Genomic DNA, 18,711 nt, shown 5'->3' with positions numbered 1-18,711 from the left:
AACCAGCTGAGCCAGGGACTCATGTTCCACTCAGGGGGCCTTCAATCACTCTTACCCCCGCTGGGGGTACATTGTAGTGGATGTGAGGTCAGACATTGGGGCACAGGGTCTGGAGGAGTAATGGGATGAAGTCTCCCTCTGCTGCTGTCTCATTTGTATGCGCCCTGAGAAAATTCTTGCAGCTATAACATTCACAAAATGGAAGCCCATTCTTAAAGACAATGTGAGCTCTATTTGTTGTTATCCAAGGAGGAGATTATAACAGCTGTTCCAAATGGAAAACATGTTTTTAACATATACTTCCTTGACCTGGTGTAGTGCAAGCAAGCAATATTTTCTCTGGATTTAAGATAAATAAAACTCAGATATAATATACACACAGTGCACACTGAGTCCTTATTTTAACTTGGGGACCATTCATTCCCAAGCTGCAAACTTGTAACTTCTCTTCAAGGACATAGACGTAATCCAGTGCGCCTGCGCAGTGGGATTGTTCCCGGAAATACATCCCTGCACGTGTAGCATTTGACAACCTTGAAAAGACTACAAATACAACTAGCTGGCAGCTTATGTTTCACCACAGGCAGTACCAGCGATGCCAGTAACAAGACTACTGTAAGTGCCATTTTTTAAAAATGTTACTATTTCAGGCGTAAACAAGCGCAAGGGCTACTCATTTACCGATTAAACCTCCGTTAATCACCTCATCTAGCAGTTAGCATCCCAGCTAAAGTTAGCATCTCTCAGTCCTTCCAGTTGTGATGTGCTGTATGTCTGAATGTAGCTATTAGCACACACGGTTTTTATTTACATTACATTACACATTGTCGGAGCGTTTTTTTTTAAATTTGTGATTTATGTGCTCACTGTGTCTCTCAAATAACGCTAACGTTACCCAGCAAGACTGTAGCCAGCATTAGCCAGGTATGCTAAAAACATCCTGCTGTTAACAAGCAGTGTCGTGCAGGTTACCATGACAAACAGGTCGGTGCAGCGGTTTATGAATGAAAAACGGTTTGGGAAGTCATAGTTCTTCACAGCAACACAGTCACAACAAATTCAGTCGTGTTTGATTTCAGTGTTATTAGATTTTCCAGAAGCGTTTGCAACCTGTATGTATGTTGTCAATGGCTGTTCCCTTTTGCAAAATCTTAAAGTTTTTGGGATAAACAGTGGTGGAAGAAGTATTCAGATCTTTTACTTAAGTAAAGCTACCAATACAGAAATGTAAAAATACTCCATTACAAGTTAAAGTCCTGCATAAAAATCCTATTTAAGTAAAAGTACATACGTTTTATCAGTAAAATATACTTAGAGGGGGCTTTAACCCTCAACCCTCAGTGCTGTAGTAGAGACATCAGATATCCTTAGCTAGGTTTAGCTATTTCTCCACTGTCCAGGAGTGACCCAGCACCTTTGTGATGCCCTCAAAGAAACTTAATGCCATTTTTTCTTAAGATTTTGAATCTCTTTCATATGATTACCAAAACATTTTAAGCATAACATCATATACATTCAAGTGAGCTGTAAGAGATGTCATAAGGCTCCAGTTGTTTTCAGAGAAAACGCTCTAATAAACCCACTGCACACTTCCTGCCCGGCACCAAGCAGCAGACAGACAAAGATAGCAAACAGCTGGTGAACATAGTGGAGAATTAAGCAGCTAAAGAGCCAGATATTTCCACACAGCTGGAAGAGCAGGCGTCATATCAAGGCACAGCACAGAGTGTGATTTGTGTGGTTTGGATGGCACATAGCAAACAGTGGTCACATTCTGTGGCTTTTCATTAAACAGCTCTCTTTTCAAACATATCATTTAAAAATAATGTCTTTGCAGTTATTAGTGTGATTGTAGGAAATGAAACAGGATGTATGGGAATGATACTGTAGATCTTGAGAGTCTGCCTCTTTTCCTATTCTCAGATATCCTCTCTACCAGTTGGGGAACCCTCAGCTGAGGATCTTCAGACCCAACTGGTTCCTGACTCTGGTGAGGCCGGGAAAAGAGCAGCCTCCGGACACTGTCCAGTTTCGCATCCCGATGGTGTAAGTCTCTGCTTACAGATCTTCCCTGTTGTCATTTAGAGACACATTAGAGGAAACCAAAAGGCTGAATACCTTGCAGTTATTTAACCCCAGACAATTAGTGGTCAGGGCATGTAGTATATCAATTAAAAGGACTGCTATTGGGAATGACAGTCGAGAGCTGGTTCCTGTTTAGAAGTAATTTCAGGCAGTAGTGGCAATACCACAAATGTGCTTTTTGTTGGCAATGCATGCCATTTAAAACATTGTTTTTAATAGCTTACAGGTGGATGCCTCGTCTCCTAATTTTTTGATTCATTGGTTAGTCATTTTGTCTGTAAAATGTCAGGAAAATAGTAAAAAATATATATCACATTTCCCAGAGGCCAATGTGATGTCCTCGCATTGCTTGTTTTGTCCAACCTGTAGTCCAGACCCTCAAGGTATACAATTTGCAATGATACTAAATAGAGACAAGCAGTAAAAATAGCAGCAATAGAAAGCTGCTCACAATATGTTTAAAGCATACAGAGACTGAGTGGATAGAGAGAGCTGTAATGGGTTTGAATGATATTATGTATGTTTCAGTCATTTCATTTTTTTTGGGTGCAGATGCTTTGAGAGGTCAAAATTTATGTGATGTAGGCAGTATGTAGGTCAATATATCCATTTCCCGAGATTATTACACCATCTTCAGGTAGATGGATTGAACTACATACAGTGCCACCACATACTCTCTGTGGCTAATGTGTCTCTGTGCTGAATGGAACTGACCCTCGAAGTTTAGCAATATTTCTTTACAGAAAAGATGAAAAACTGATGCCCACTTTTGACACCTACCTACACAGAGATGATAGATGTTGATAGATAGATGGACATTTTTCCATGAATGGGAAAACCTAAATGAAGACCAGATGGTTATTAGACTGAAAACCAGAAGCCTTTCCTACTATTGTGAATGTCTTTGTAACACAAGTGAAGTAAAATAATGATTTGTTTACAGATGAGAGGTGTAAATGATGAGGTTTCTGTGATTGAAAATTGTTGAATGAATATAGTGAATATATACACATTTGTTCTGTACTGCATTACTGGAATCACTATATTTTAGGAAAATAAAACCTACTGAAGCATATTGCAGCATTTTATTTATTTCTGTAACATACTGTAGCACAATCCATGCAGAAAAGAAGGGCCAATTTTTGTCGATTCTTGGTTTATCAAAATCAAAATGGTGATCAATATTGTAGTGCTACCAGTTTTAAGGGTTTTTTGTAGGTAATTGTGTTTTTCTAGTTATTTTTTTTCATTAGGAGACAAATGTTGTCAGTGTTGTGGTACAAGAGTTGATCCTGAAATGTGTATCAAGTGTTCTGGTTGTGCTGAGCTGCATGTAGATAAAGAGAACTGTGTGAAGAGTTTTAAAAAGTGAACTCTGCATCTACTGACCCCTATCATTAATGGTCAACATCAGTTTTTCAGACCAGACATTTCTAACGTGTTATTATTAAGCATTACAGATGTAAAATCTGATCGGATGCAATTTAAAGTTAAAGTACAATTTAATTAATAGTTTCTTTGTTGCAATATCTCTTTTTGTTATACATATATTTTTCTAAAACTGCCACTGCCCACAAATGCAGCTCTTCATTGTTTTAAGCCTTTGAATTCTTCCAACTGTGAATTGGTAGCCTTACATCAGCACAAATGCAAAACACGTTTACTAGTATAAGACTACACAATCAGTTATTTTATTTGGCATTAAAGATATTTTAGCTTTTTACTATTGTTAGACCATAGCCATATATATTTTAGTGTCATGTATTTTAATATTTTACTGTCATTCAGCCCTATTATATAATGAACATATGTTTCACGTTTTAAGCTGCAATCATTTTACTGCAATCGTTTTTACTGGCGCTGTAGCAGTCTGTGCTGGACCAGTAATCTGCTATGTGCATCTTGGCCACAAGGTGGTGTGACAACCTCAAGAACAGAACTTGGAGACTTTAGTCTCCAACAGTTCTTAGCGCCTTATGGCGGTCTCTAGAGAGCTCAGTTGCAATGATGATTTGTGAAAGGCTTACACTGGCAGTGGGGTAGGAGGTGAAGTCAAAATCGTACTTCTTTGGCACCGTAGTGGAGGTTTCAGCCATGTTATAGACTGCCAGACATCAAACTTTATTCACATTCAGGAGCCAATATTAATATCTGCTCAATGAATGAAACAAAATGTTCTTGATTGTTCTCCAAAACCCGTGTCCACTTGAGTATGCTATATATAACATCACTTTACTGCCTCCTAATTTCCCACACTCCCTTGCTATATGTTGTTTTTTTGTCTTATGACTAGTGAAATTGGTTGGTTTGGACAATAGGTATTATGTCATAAAACGCACCAGGAGGTTCTCACCAGTCAGCCCTCGGTAGTGATGAGCTGATTTTGACTACCTCCGCGAGCCAAGGTCACTGAGGTTAGCAGTGCTCCTCAGGCGATGAGAGGCCCAGAGCCCACACTGGGGAGAAAAACTGAAGTTTGAGGCAGATCATCTGTGTGTCTCTGGTGGGGTTTAGACCATAATCTGTTCATCCAGGTGCCTGGCCTCCCACTCTGATTCTTGCTTCTTCTCTGCCAAACTCCTAGGGTGCTTATGTAATTGTGTGTGTGTGTCTGTGTGCACGCTTGTCAGTGTGAGTGAGTCAGTTTGTGAGTCTCGTGTGTGTCTTGTGTATATATGCACAAAAGTGGGTAAGTGCAGGGTGCGTGTGTGTTTATAAGGGTGTGTAAGGGTTTTTTTTTTCTTGCAGTCTTGGATGCCTGGGAGAGGTGCATGGCTGATGGATATGCTGCTGGGGCCTCACTGTGTGCTTAATACACTGTTTTTTTTTTACTTTTCATGTACACAATGTAGTAAATGGACACACATGGAGAGACAGTGACACAAACCAAAAATTACTCCCACTCCCAGCTTATTGATGTGTCTGAGTCATTACGGCAGTGAAAGCTGTTGTAGTTATGACTCTTGGGGTAGGCGGTGTTAGTGTTGATAAGCTGTTGTAGTGCAGAGCAGCTGTTAATGAGAAGTAGTAATGTTGGTGTTCTCAGAGCAATAACACAAGGTGGCCTTTGTCTCAAAGGCACCTGGGAGCTAGATATGCGCGGTTGTCTGTCTTGTTTTTGCTTTTTTCCTACTTTTCTTGCTTATTCTCAGTATTACTCACTTTCTATCTTCTGTGCATGTCTTTCCCTCTGCTTCTGTCCCACCCTGGACTCTGCTGTTTATTGTGCTTTTCTCGAACGCTTTGCAACGCGTCCAAAACCAATCCCTCTTTGGCAATTGTTGTTTAAGACACCTGGGCTGCGTTCTCTCGTAGTTCTTTTTCTACCTGCTAGAGGGAAGTATTTGTTTGTCTTTTTGATTGTTCTCAAACCTTTTGTGCTATGTTAGTATTTCCTCTTTGCTCTAGAAGGAACATCATCATATTTCTAGGTTTCCACCCACACACACACCTCTTGTGCCTCAGCTGGCATGGCTAGAGGCCAGCGCTGACACACACAAAGAAAGAAACACAACGCTGAATGTTGTGTTCGGTCTACTACTCAGTCACATTTCATGCTACTATTCTGTTTAATAACTATGAAACCAGACCATGCTGTGGTTTCTCACTGTAATCTGACTTGAGCAAACTGACCCTGCTGCACAGCAGCTCACATGGTCTTTCCACTCCAACAACTGCACAATACCTATTGGATCAAACATTGTTATGATCATCATGGTAATCACCCTGGTTCTGTTCGCCTGCTCCACTTCATAAACACATGGCTCAAGTTGGAAACCAGGTCATTTTTCACGCTAATTAACCTCAGTATATTGTCATAGGAAGTCATTTAGTGAGCGGGTCGAGGAGTGTAACTAACTGTCGAGTCTTTACTGAACTGTCTTTCTGTAAGGAGTTTAGTGACTCCTGCTGACCTGTTCTTTGATCTATTTCTGTTCTATTGTCAGACCAAAACCCGAACAATAAATCTAATCCTTCACATGCTGCTCTTATATTCTCAACTTCTCAACTGTCTTTTCTCTCCCTAAGTCTCAGGTTCCTCAATGGCTTTCCCTCTAAACAAAGTCTGCTATTATGATCTTGATACTTAGTATTGAGCAACTTCTGTGTATGTATTGTCTGTGTAGATGGGAGGGTTAAGATAGCGAGTGTGCGTATCTCGACCCAAACCTGACAATGGGGCAGGCTGACAATGAGGAGCGGCTTTCTTTTGCCTTTCATCTGCGCAGAAAACAACTCTCCTGTTTCATTCTCACCACTAAGCCGCTCTGACACAATGTACTTTGATGTTGTGGACATGTGTGTGTGTGTGTGTGTGTATGGACTGTTTGGTGTACCTTGGATGTTTACCCTACGGTGTGTTAATAAAGGTTACACGTAAAATAAAGTCTGAGAGCCAACACACATTACATTTCAGAGGGACATTCCAGTTGTCTTTTTGTATTGAGGAATGCTCCTGCTCTTTTGAGACCGCAGCTTGTAGTGTTTCTTGTCTTTCAGTCAGTCCGCTGTTCCTCTTTGCTAATGCATATTTCCTGTGTTTGGCATCAGTCATCATGATATTTTCCACTTGTAACGTTACATAATTTTCCAGTATTTGCAGCTGGTGCAAGAACAATTCAGACAGCTAATCCCGTCAACAAATTAACAAATTAACATGTGTCAGCTTTAATAGGGGTTTGGCAGTCACCATTTTTGTAAGGGAACTTGAATAGAGTAAAAAGAGGCCAGATAGTTTCTGATGATGTGTTGAAGGTTTGAGGTTCATCCAAACTGCAGTAAGCGCCTGTCGTCTGCAACTCTACATCACCTCTATGTGTGGCTGCATCCTCTTCTTTTCCATTCCCTTGTAATTCTTAAAGTTGATCTGCCAACCAGAAAGGCACCATAAAAAGCCCAAATGTAGATGCAGCCCAGTTTCTATCAAACAGGGAGCCACATTAAAAGCCTTCCAGTGGTTTGCCAAGTCAAGTTGCTAAAACAAGCAACCTTTCCAAGGAGGATTCATGGTAACCACAAGAAGGATGATGGTCACTGAATCATTCCTACACAAAGTAATATTCATCTTAAAACAAGGATATGACAACAGTAACAGTCACCATTTTTTGGATCAAATGTTGTTATAGCTATTACAAATTTACAATGACTGTGGCATGGCATTCAGTTTACACAGTGGAGTACACACACCATTTTTGAAACATGACTCACCATGATGACTATGAATCGTGTCCGAAGATAAAACTAAACTGCCAGATGAAAATAGTTTTTCACATAACATTCATTAAATTGCCCACTTTCCCACTGCTAAACCAGCTATTTGTAGTTATATCCAGTAAACCGGTCTACATTTTCCCTGTGAAAATAGGTTGTTATGAGTTAAGCCTGCAGGTGTCAGCAATACACTGAGTACAACTTCAAGCACTAATATGCTCATACATACACACTTGTATAATACCAGTTAGGGATGGGAAGATTTACCGTTTTGTATCAGTTCACTGGCATAAATGTTCAAAATGCAATTGCCCTGATTAAAGAAAAAAAAAGTGTGCACTAGATACAATTTGGGATGAACTTGCGATGCATTGTTTCTGACATCTTGAAATTGGCAAAATCCGATTTATTTATATTTAATTATTGGTAGAAACCCTATGCCTTTTGTTATTTAGAAATGTGACCAATAATTTGTGGCCAATGATTTGATATTTAGATTGTTTCCTCCTCTCTAAACTGTTTCTCAAGCGTGCTAGCATGCTACAGCTAAGTGGTGTGCTGCCACAACGTTCCGGGTGGAACTCGCGTTCAACAATTATTGTTCTGCACGTCGAAGTAAGTGCACAATATATAGCTTTAGCTACCTTCAACTTCTTTATGTGCGTCACGCAAGTGCTGGACTGAGCAGTAATCAAGATGGGATAGGACTGATACATAAACAGCTTGTTTGATGGTATTTGTTGGCACCAACATCTCCTGACAACTGACAGACCTCTTCTCATGTTACACATATTTTTTTAAATCAATTTAGTCCATAACACATTTCTATTGGATTTTCTAAAAGTTATCTCTCAATTTCAGCATACAGCGTCAGTAAAGGCTTTGTGCTCAGTTGACTCAAACTCAATACATTTAATTTCAGGAGCAAAAAAAAAGTATTTTATTATTTACAACCCATTCTACCACCAACTGCAACTATCTTTATAAAGCATTTGATGAGTTGTGGATGCTGTCATAAATATTGTTGAGTCGTCTGCATACATAGAGATTTTATGTGTCTTAATTTCTTCATTAAAGAATGATTTATCCCATTGAAAGCAGTGCATATTTAATTTTGCTCTTAATATTCATCTTTTTAGTTTTAAGCAGTACAGTGTCATACTATAAGAATGTTTATAGTCAGTACTTCAATTATTCATCTTTATATTAAAATGTATGTGTCTAATCACAAAATAGGGAAAGGTCTTACTGTTATTTTGTCCATATCTATTGATTCAAATGTTTGGGAGACGGATAAGTCGAAATGTAAAAAGTATGTAAAACTTATTGAATCCTGCTTCTTGTTGTTTAAACTCTGTTTGGGACTTTTTAAATGCACAACATGTAAATTCTGCCGCTAGGGGTCTATCAACCGAAACAATAACAAAAGGAGTTAGACGTTGTGAAGTAGCATGGGATCATGAGAGTTTTTGTCTTCATTGTTAAACAACCACCATTGCCATCATTGCAGTTAGCTTCTCCTGGTCAGGATTTCTTCAGTGTTCATCATTCATGAGGTTTTTACTGGGAGCCGAATTAGCTGCAGAGGTCTTCTCTGCAGTCTCCTGAGACGTTTCTCTGCAAGAGTGCCTGGTGGACAATCACAAAGCTGACATATTATCTTGTGTGGGTATACTCTTTGGTAGACACCATTGTGGCAAACAGCCACAACGCCAATGTATGCACACAAGATGATCATCATCTTGTGCACATATACTCTGTGGTGGTGGGGGCATGACGCCTTTGACAGGTGACCAAATGAAACGGACCATTACCTTGATTAAAATTACAGATTTCTCTAGGTTTGAAAATTGTTGGAAATATTTGGGTAATGTAAGTACACAACTGAACAAAATATATAACATAGGTCTAGTTGTTTTTAGACATTTTAATGCAGAATAGTTACATATTACAGCTTAAATACCGTAAGAGTCCTGGTTGCTGAACTTTTTCAAGACTATTTTTTGGGATTTTTGCCTTTATTTGATAGTTAGCTGTCGAGATAGACAGGAAACATGGAGAAACAGAGGGGGAATGATAAGACAGAGGTCCTCATCTAAAACCACTAAGTTAAATTAGGGTTTTCAGCACCTAGAAACATAATTCAGCTAGATCTGCCAAACCTAAAATCCTTTATGTACAATCAAGGCACCACCCAGTCACCTGGAAAATGTTCTTTTAGCACTGGCATATTAATAGACATGTGGCAGGCAGTAATCTCTGAGCAGAATATATTCACTGTCTTTATTGTCAAACACAGTCAAAGCTGCCTCTGTCCTGTCTTGCACTTTTCTGACTGTGCCCTTTCACCTACTTTATTCATATGCTGTCGGAGCACAGGTGTAAATGGATTTAAACTACTGGAAGTGATACTCACAATCTCCTTGGCTCAGTGTGAGTTAGTCCTCATTTTAGAATAAGAGTAGTTTCATTGCAGTTGAGGGATTACATTTGAGAGCAGCCAACAGAGGTGTGTGTGTTAATCTGCAGATTGACGAATTTACTATGTACTACTATTTACTATCTACTATACAAATAAACAACAATGTCACAGCGGAGCAAAACAAAGACATCAAGGTTACCTTGTTTCTTCATCCAATGCCTTCATCCATTCAGGGACCTGTTTCTAAGCACCACTTGATATCAAATTTACATGTTCTGTCTCCATTCTGCACTTCCCCTTGAACAATGCAGAACAATATAACTTTTAAATTGTTGTTTTCAAGGTTCACTGACAACGATGCCAGCGTGCCTGTTTTTTAACCTGCTTGGCAACAACGGGACATAATTGAACCTAATCCATGGTCTGCGTCATCTGATGCCCTTCTAGGTTTTGTGTTTGGAGTTCTTTCATCATCTTGGGCGAGGAATCTTTGTAGCATGTGTTTCTGCGTATAAATATATACCAGTTGCTGAGGAACGATGCCTTTAGCCTTGGCAGTTGCTGGAGACAGGTTTTCATTCTTCTTGAGAGGCAGAAGTGTGAAAGGTTAGCTTGCAGAGTCAGATGGGTGTTTATACTGGGATGATCAGATGCTGCCTGCATCACTATTGGAGACACCACGCCCTTTGTCTAAGTTTAGCCTTGTTTATGTACACGCTTAGCTTGACATTTTCTCCTCAGCTTTCTGCCCAAGGCTTTCTCTAAGACTGGATTCCAGTTTGAAGCTGAGATGAGAATTATGTATTGACTCAGGTTAGAGAGAAAACCACTATCTAATGTAACCTCTGTAAATCTAGAGTACAGTATTTTTGAGTTTGTAGATGTATTCATAGAATGTCTATAAAAATGTAAGTAGAATATTCAAATGTGTGTGTGTGTATATATATATATATATATGCTTATTTTTTATGTTTTCCATATCATGTGTTACTCTTATTGATAAATGATTTATTATTAGGTTCTCAGTTACATCCATGGGCATCTTTTGCAGAGTAACAGACATGACTGTGCTTGCGCATACTTCATATATCCTATCTCTATGTTTGTGGTAGCTGGATAATTGGAGTGGTAAAGGCAGCAGGGGTTTAGAAAATGTTCTCCTCATTAATCAGGATCAGTGTTCCCTCTGCTAATGATCCAGAGGAGACCTCGCAGTCCCCAAGCTACTTTCCTCTCTTCCAGTTCCCCGCCCCTGCTTTCTAGGAAAACCCGTCTCTCAGTGCAATCACTCTCTCTTTCTTCCTCTCTTGATCTCAAGTACCCCTGGTCACTTCGCTCTGCTTCACTGCCCTCTGGCACATACACTGTGAGACGGGGCTTATGGGGGGGGGAATGGGTGCAAATGGAGCAGAAAGGCGCATCTGCGTGCCACATCTTAGGAAACACATCTCTCTTTTCTCAACTGGGTAAAAGGAGACGAATAGCCCCAAAGAGACCTTAACAAGTTTGTTCACACCCTAACACCCCTAGTGTTCCTGGATCAGTGTTGGCTTAGAGTGGAAGATCTCACTGAGTGCTTAGTTCTTTCTTCTTTCAAAGGCAGCTACCGTAAGTTGGTGTTTGGTAGAAAAACCCTATCATACTCAAGAGTCACCACATCAAACTGTTGAGTGTTCTGTAATGATGGAATCAAATGTGGAAAGAGTTACTCAAGTATCGTAAATGCAGCTTACCTCTCTCGATAAACACAACGTACCAGGTCACATGGAAGTGTTCTAGGTCTACATCAGTGTCAGCTTTGCCAAAAGTTAGCCTATTATAGAGGAAAAGGCAATTGTTTGTACAGCATGGAAACATATATTACATCACTCTTAGTTACAAAGAGTCTTTGTGTTTACAGATGGGATTTTCTCATGCAAATGTTTGCCTCACCTAATATTGTTACAACAGCTCAAGGTATTGTGCCATTTCCTCTGAATAAAGGGAATATTACATTATCCCGTTCTATCAAAGAAACATATGAGGTGATAATAAGACGCCATATCCGAGGCACTCATGTCAGACCACAGCGTCGCTATTAAGCACTTTGTCAGACGCATTTGGGAAGTGCTCTCTACCAGGCTAATCCAATTGGCTAGATTGATTAGCAGTTAAAAGCCTTTCTTCCTCTGGTCGGAGCGATCCGTTCCAATTGCTACCCAGTGGGCTAGCTTTAGCTGGGCTGGCCCACCGGATCAGTTGGTGCCAGGCCCGCTTCCTGTGTAGGGTTTCACCAGGCGCGATCAATACATGCAGACGGCTAATTGGACACTCACATTTCTCTTCTCTCCGCTTTATGGTCCAGGGAATAAGCTGAATATGTGTTTATAGGGGAGTGCCCTGTCCGGTATAGTAGGCAATTTAACTGCAAAGTTTATGGGAATGCAGTGTGAAAATAGGCTGTATCATTCCTATGTCAGTGTCAGTTAAACGAATGTGGTGTTATTTGATGGACAGTGATCCAGCATGTAATCATATATGTGCTGGATTGCCGCCACAGACGTCTTCTCTCCCTCCATTACTTATACACACACATTTAAATTACTCCCTAACCCCCGAGAACACTGATGTTGGATACCTTACATAACCCCTGTTCTCCTTTCCCTCTTTCTCCCTCCCTATCGGTGTGGTTTTCTCTCTTCTGTCTGGTCTGGACTTGCCTGGACAGAATGACCAAGTGTGACGTAAAGAACTACCTGGAGAAGATCTATAACGTCCCTGTGGGAACAGTCCGCACCAGGATACAGTTTGGTGAGTGTCTTCAGTGCTTTGCGCAAGCACATACAGTACAGAGAGCTATTAAATTTACAGAACTTGGAGTGGTTGAAACTACCTCATAAAATATTTATTTTTCTTATAGACTTACTGATATGTTGAGTTACTGAGCCCTGAAAGTGACCTGGAGAAAAAAAAGTAATTGGTGTGCAAGATTTAGTGTATTTTTTTACTTTTTTATTCCCACATACCAGCTCTGAGATCAGTCCATAAACATTATAGAGAGTGTAAAAGCAACATTTTGCGTGGCTTTAGTTGGCAGAGGCCCACACACAGACCTCTCTAAAATCACAAAAGAGAGGTCAAGAGGCATTGCCTGAAAGTGAATTGGCAACCCTGATAAATTTCCTCCTTGTCATCTTCCTCAAACTTTTGGCTGACTGAATGCGCCATGCTAAAGGCATTCGCCACCAAAAGTGAGAAGACAAAATATATAACATATTAAATCGAGAGCACAAAAAAATCATTTGTGTGCACAAATTTTTGAATTGAGAGCATGAATTATTTATTTCACAGCACAAATGATTAAATCGTGCCCACAAATTACCTTTTTTTTCTCTCTGTGACACCTCCCAGGCTCCATAGATGGTTAACATACCTATTGGACAATAATACAATTTCCACTAGCCCCACAAACATCATCAGAATTATTAGCAGCACTAACTCAACTCAATTAGCAGGTCTTCCCACGTCCACTCGGGTCCTATTAACTGTGACCAAATTATAGTCAGTCTGATGGAGTCAAGTAGGATCCTATTGCATTGCGTGGGTCTTGGGTTTATGTGTCATTATGTCTTATACCTGAATGGATCCAAGTAAACTTGCTATCAGATCAGATCATGTAGTGTGTCATCATCTCAAGAGAACAATGTGTATTTGGGTCTTGTCAGTTTGACCGCATTTTGGATTGAGTCTAATTATCCATGGGCCCATTTGGATCAGGTCTGACTGTCCATGTATTAGTTTTGGTTCAAATCCCAAAATTTCTAGCTTTCGCTAACATTTTTTAAACAGTTTAGATTCATTGCTGATAGTGATCCATGCTGCCAATTTTTAGATCCTTGTAGGCAGATCTATTATTTAACATTTTAATATTATTAAAATGTTGAGACATACTCACACAGGAGTTGTAAAGAGATCTGAATTTTGAGATTCTCTCAACAGTGAGAACTCCACTCCAAGAGTACAAATGTCACACCTGTAGACATTATTGCCATGATTTGGGTATACATTTTTTTCTGGTATAGAATGTACAGTATTTTAATAGTCACATCACAGACAGTGCACTATGAGCATGAAGAGAGAGAGAGAGAAAAAAAAACTACAATGCACACAGTACTGCCTGAGTCACAGACCTTATGTAAAGGAAAGCTAGTGGTTGAAGAACATTACATACACCATGTAAAGACATGGAGCCCGTCCAAACTGTTGAGAGAGAGAGAGGGTGTGAAGGCAGTGGGGAAAACGCTTGATTCATTGTATGTAATACCAAGCCAAAAAACATTTCAGCCAAATTAAAATCCTAAAGTAGTACTGCAGCTGTCGTGAGTAAATTGAGCAAATGGTGTACACGTGCACGCACACAAACACACACACTCAAAAGGTGTCAGTATGATAAGATCTTAACTTCCACTGTGTATGTGTGTATGTATATCTCACTGTAAAGGATATAGATATCATTTTGATAACTATAAGTTCGTGCAATAAATAAATACTATAGTGTGTTGAAATTTATTAAACAATTGTATACAGTTATGTACAATATATCACTACAGTCCAATATTGAATATATACAGGGAAATAAGTGTTGCAGCAATCCATTCAGCCCCATCTCCACCTAAAATTCTTGTTTGAAGTATCAAACATTCACCATCTGTAGCCAGAAAGATGGATTACAATGATGACAGATGAAAATGGTTTTAAAGCATTAAACTTCTCAAACCACTCCTGCAGCATAACCCCCCTCTCTGTCATCCATCTATATGTTCAGTGTTAATGACCATCATTTCACCAAGAAATGGCTAAATGCAGTTGCCATTATTTTTGTTCTATGGACAAATCTGATTAAACATTTTTAAATTTTATTTTTAATATAAAATTCAGTCTCCAAGAGCCTTTTGATGGATGTTAAAAAAAAAGAAGCAAAATTGACTGTCATTCAAATCATAGTCAGTCTAACAGATTACAGGAGTTGTTGGTGTGTAAACATACCTGATATTTTTGCCCAGATGAAAATAACTTGTACAGAATGCCCTGGTAGCCAAATGGTTACTGCGCATGCTACATAACCACAACGTCCGTGGTTAGTCTTGCATAGCCAGATCTATCTCCACACTTTGTTTTAGTGCTGTGCCAGCACTGGAAAAAGGTCTGGCTGAACCTATTATCACTCTGCTGTAGGGGCAAAAAAAACGCTCTGGCTTGTTTGTATCTTTTTAAACCAATCGCAATTGTGTTGGGCGGCGCTGAGCCCAGGATGCAGCAAGGTGCCCTTGCAAAATAGAGTCGGGAGGGAACTTGTTTTGGTGGAACATTTGCATGTGGCGAGGCGAGCCCTGGCATTAAAATGGCTAAATCCCAGAAGGGATCTCAAAAGAAAACGCCACATAAAACAGTAAATGACATATGTCGACTATGTGATACGACTGTCATTGATTTAAAAAAAAAAAAAAAAAAGACTAACATAACTTGATCATCGGTGCCCTAGAGGTGAAACCTGCCTTTACTTTAGCTTTGTCAGAACTTGCCATTTTTAGCATATAGATTGCTAGCTTGGAGGTTGTCGTTGTTGTTTCATGTAGCGACAGGGATTTTGAAAACTGTAACACGCAGATTGCGCAAGGGGAGGAGAATTCTGACTGAAATGGTCGGCCAATGGCAGGCTTATACCCACAGTCCACATCCTGTGAGTCAGACTAGTCCTTGGCTCAATTCCAGCCAGGGACCTTTGTTGCATGTTGTGCCCATCTCTCTCCCCCTGTTTCCTGTCTGCCACTTCACTATCCTTTATTCAATAAAGGCAAAAATGCCAAAAAAATAATCTTTAAAAAAAAAAAAAAAAAAAAAGAAAGAAAATAACTTGTACATTATATTTATGTTATTTCCATTGTCATATTTAAGGTCATATCCATCATAATACCCTTTTTAATCAGCTGACAGTTTGTGAATTAAATTTTGGTTATGGTGTCTGGAATTCACAGAACGATGATTTTTGTTTTAGGCAGCATAAAGTGAAATTGATTTTGTTTTGGAGACTGTCAGTGGTGGTTAGTGGCGATTAGCAAATTCAGCTTGCGATGTAGACGGTCTTCCCATTGACATGCAGCAGCGGGAGTGTTTTCCAGCGGCTAGTTGCGGTAGTGGTTAGCGTGCCTGGCTCTCCTTTCCCCCTAACACACACAGCTGCTTATCTGACAATCTGCTGCTGCAGCACTCCAGTCTCCAGCTGTCCCAGGACACCCCACGCTCCCTCCACACAAACACATACTATTCACTTACAAACTTGCAGCTTCAGGGCCCTAAGTACCCCATCCTCTCCACACACATCCCAAACCTCCAATCCCAAAATTCTGCCCCGTTGTCAAGGATGATCCTAGAGCCAAGAACAGTGTTATATCATTGACTTAATAATCTGCTTGGCTTTTTTTGGGGGGGAAGAAACAGCTTGGGTTTGCATGGGCTGTTTTGGGGGCTCCCTACAAGTCTGGGAATTTGCAAGTTCATGAAAGAACAGAAAAAGAGGACATGTGAGTTGCTTGAAGCGGGAGAGACACTGAGGGACAGGCTTATGAGAAGAGGCACAAGCCCCCACTGTGCTGCGCCTGAAGGGCCACGAGGAGCCCCCTCTACCTCTGGAGGAGAGACTGGGAAGGAGACATGGAGAGAGAGAGGGAGGGAGGAGAGAGGCGCCTAGCATAGCCTAGCCTACAGTGTGGAGTACCCATTAACGCTGTTTATTGGGGTTGTGTCATTAAAAGCTAGGGGAAAAGGAAAGCCCCTCGGGAGGGCGGGTGGAAGGAAAGAAGTGAGCAGCGGGTGGACAGAGGGGGGATAGAGAAGAGAGGGCGTCTCGGGGGCCCCAGTGATCCTGAGGTGCGTCAGAGAAGGTATCCCTGTCTACGTCAGGAGTTCCACTCCATTGGCAGCATAAAGACGGGAACAGGCAGAGGAGAGCGAGGGGCCGCAAACGACCCTTTCTTCCCTCCATGAGCAGCAGGGGTATTTTGGAAGGAGTTGCCATGGTTACCCCTCCGGCCTGGGATTTGTAACGTGATAGCTAGCTGCCAAACCGCAATCTCAAAGTGGGAGAAATTGTGCTTGCGTTTGCGAGTGTTGTATGAAAGCTCTCTGTGTGTCTGTATGTGTTAGGAAAGGACTATGAGAATAAGGAGAAGCACACTTTGTATCTTTTCAAGGTGTGCAAGTGTGTGTGTGTGTGTGTGTGTGTGTGTGTGTGTGTGTGTGTGTGTATGTGTGTCTGTTTTATTGTTTATGGGGAGACAGGTCAGTGTCTGACCTTGCTCTTTCAAAGGTTGTAGCATTTCACTGTGGATTTCCTCAGCAATTTAATCACAAACACACACATACAGAGAGAGAGAGAGAGAGAGAGAGAGAGAGAGAAGCACACACACTTCGTTACCTCTGTCTCCCACCCACACAGGGGCCTCCAGTTAGCCAGGGGGGCGTGGAGGTGGGGTGTTTTACAACCCTGCTCAGGGCTTTCCCTGAGCAGTGGGCTGCCTGGCTAGTGATTACTAGCTACACGTACCAGACACACACATAGACACGCGCACACACACACAGACACACACACACTCACACATACACAGACACAGATACACACAAATGACTCATTACAGCGGAATGTTTCCCTTGTTTTTCATGTCATAAACCGTTCCCATGGCAATGGAAGTTACTCAGAGGGCCTGTTGACTTGACCACCAGGGTCTCATTGAGATTAGAGTAAGCAGAGAAGAACCGTTTGATGCTCCGGTCATTATACATCATTGATAGTAGAGTTTTTGTCGTACCATTACTAAAGATTCCGATACGTGTGTGAGGTGCCACTCATTTAGGTAAATGTACGTTTTGATATATGTGAAGCTCCTAGCCTGCCTTCACACAATCACACCTTCTCTCTTTCACACACACACACACACACACACACACACACACACACACACACACACACACACACACACAGCAGCTCCCCAAGTCCCTTGTCTTCCAGATTTGGCGAGGTCTGACAAGAGAGAGGATGATGTCATCATCATCTCCAGCTGGGGAAGAGGTTAACCTGCCTTCCATAGTCAACAAGATCAGGCTCTGCTTCACTACACGTACACACAATGCAGACTCCACAGTTCTACAGGGAAATGGACAAATATTTATGATAATATATCTGTTGTTCAGATAGGAATGAAACATAATGTGATAATGGCTGCGCGGGTAGATATCAGGATGTGCTTTAGTAATTTTGCTGACAGTCACCTAGGGGTGGACAATATTGATAAAATCTTCACAGCATATGAAATTTTATATCACAATAACAATATACACATCATCATAATTGTTTATAGATAAAAAAGAAAGCAAACAGGAATGTTTGTACTTGTCTCATCCAGTGACTTCAATCCCTGCCGAGGTACATTTCATTCATGCAAACACACTAAAACAGTCCCGCTCACTGATTTGTGTAACATTGCTCAGAAAGCCCCACTACGGCTATTTTTAAGAGTGAGCTACATCATTAGAAACAGTACAGCAAAGTGTCTGCCAGTTGACAAATTTCCATTGTCTTCACAGTATATTGTCATATTGCCCAACCCTACTCTCATCACATTCATAAATTCATAAATGTCATCATCATCACTCAGTCCCACTGTCTGCTTTTTCACTTTCACAATTTGCACTTTTAAATTTTCTGTTCTTTTGTCATTCTGTGTTTCTCTGTTTCTCAGGCTCCAACAAGAAGAGGAATCACCTGAACCAGAGGGTTAAGCAGCCTGATTATAAAGTAGCCTATGTTCAGCTGGTGAGAAGACACACACACATGCACACACACACACACACACACAGTCATCCTTCTACTCCCAGTCTTTTCTTGTTAGTGTGTTGTTTGAATAGCATTAGCTCATTGACTCCTGTCCAGTACACAGTGGGAGGTGGAGACCTCTTCA

The 18,711-nt window shown here is 40.7% G+C and overlaps 1 protein-coding gene across 1 annotated transcript in view; it reads left to right on the top strand.

Annotated features, from left to right (window-relative positions):
- Positions 1 to 462: 462 nt before the first annotated feature.
- The window catches only part of mrpl23 (mitochondrial ribosomal protein L23), a 39,016-nt gene continuing 20,767 nt past the window's right edge, over positions 463 to 18,711 (top strand). The window contains exons 1-4 of the mRNA XM_067589282.1: positions 463 to 615; positions 1,924 to 2,046; positions 12,426 to 12,508; positions 18,493 to 18,566. Of these exons, the coding sequence (XP_067445383.1) occupies positions 596 to 615; positions 1,924 to 2,046; positions 12,426 to 12,508; positions 18,493 to 18,566 (300 nt within the window). The 5' untranslated portion in view covers positions 463 to 595. The remainder of the gene's footprint in view (positions 616 to 1,923; positions 2,047 to 12,425; positions 12,509 to 18,492; positions 18,567 to 18,711) is intronic.

The sequence above is a fragment of the Thunnus thynnus genome, chromosome 5, assembly GCF_963924715.1.
Source record: "Thunnus thynnus chromosome 5, fThuThy2.1, whole genome shotgun sequence".
Lineage (NCBI taxonomy): Eukaryota > Metazoa > Chordata > Actinopteri > Scombriformes > Scombridae > Thunnus > Thunnus thynnus.
The sequence above is the reverse complement of the archived record's forward strand: the minus strand, read 5'-3'. Positions and strand labels throughout refer to the sequence as shown.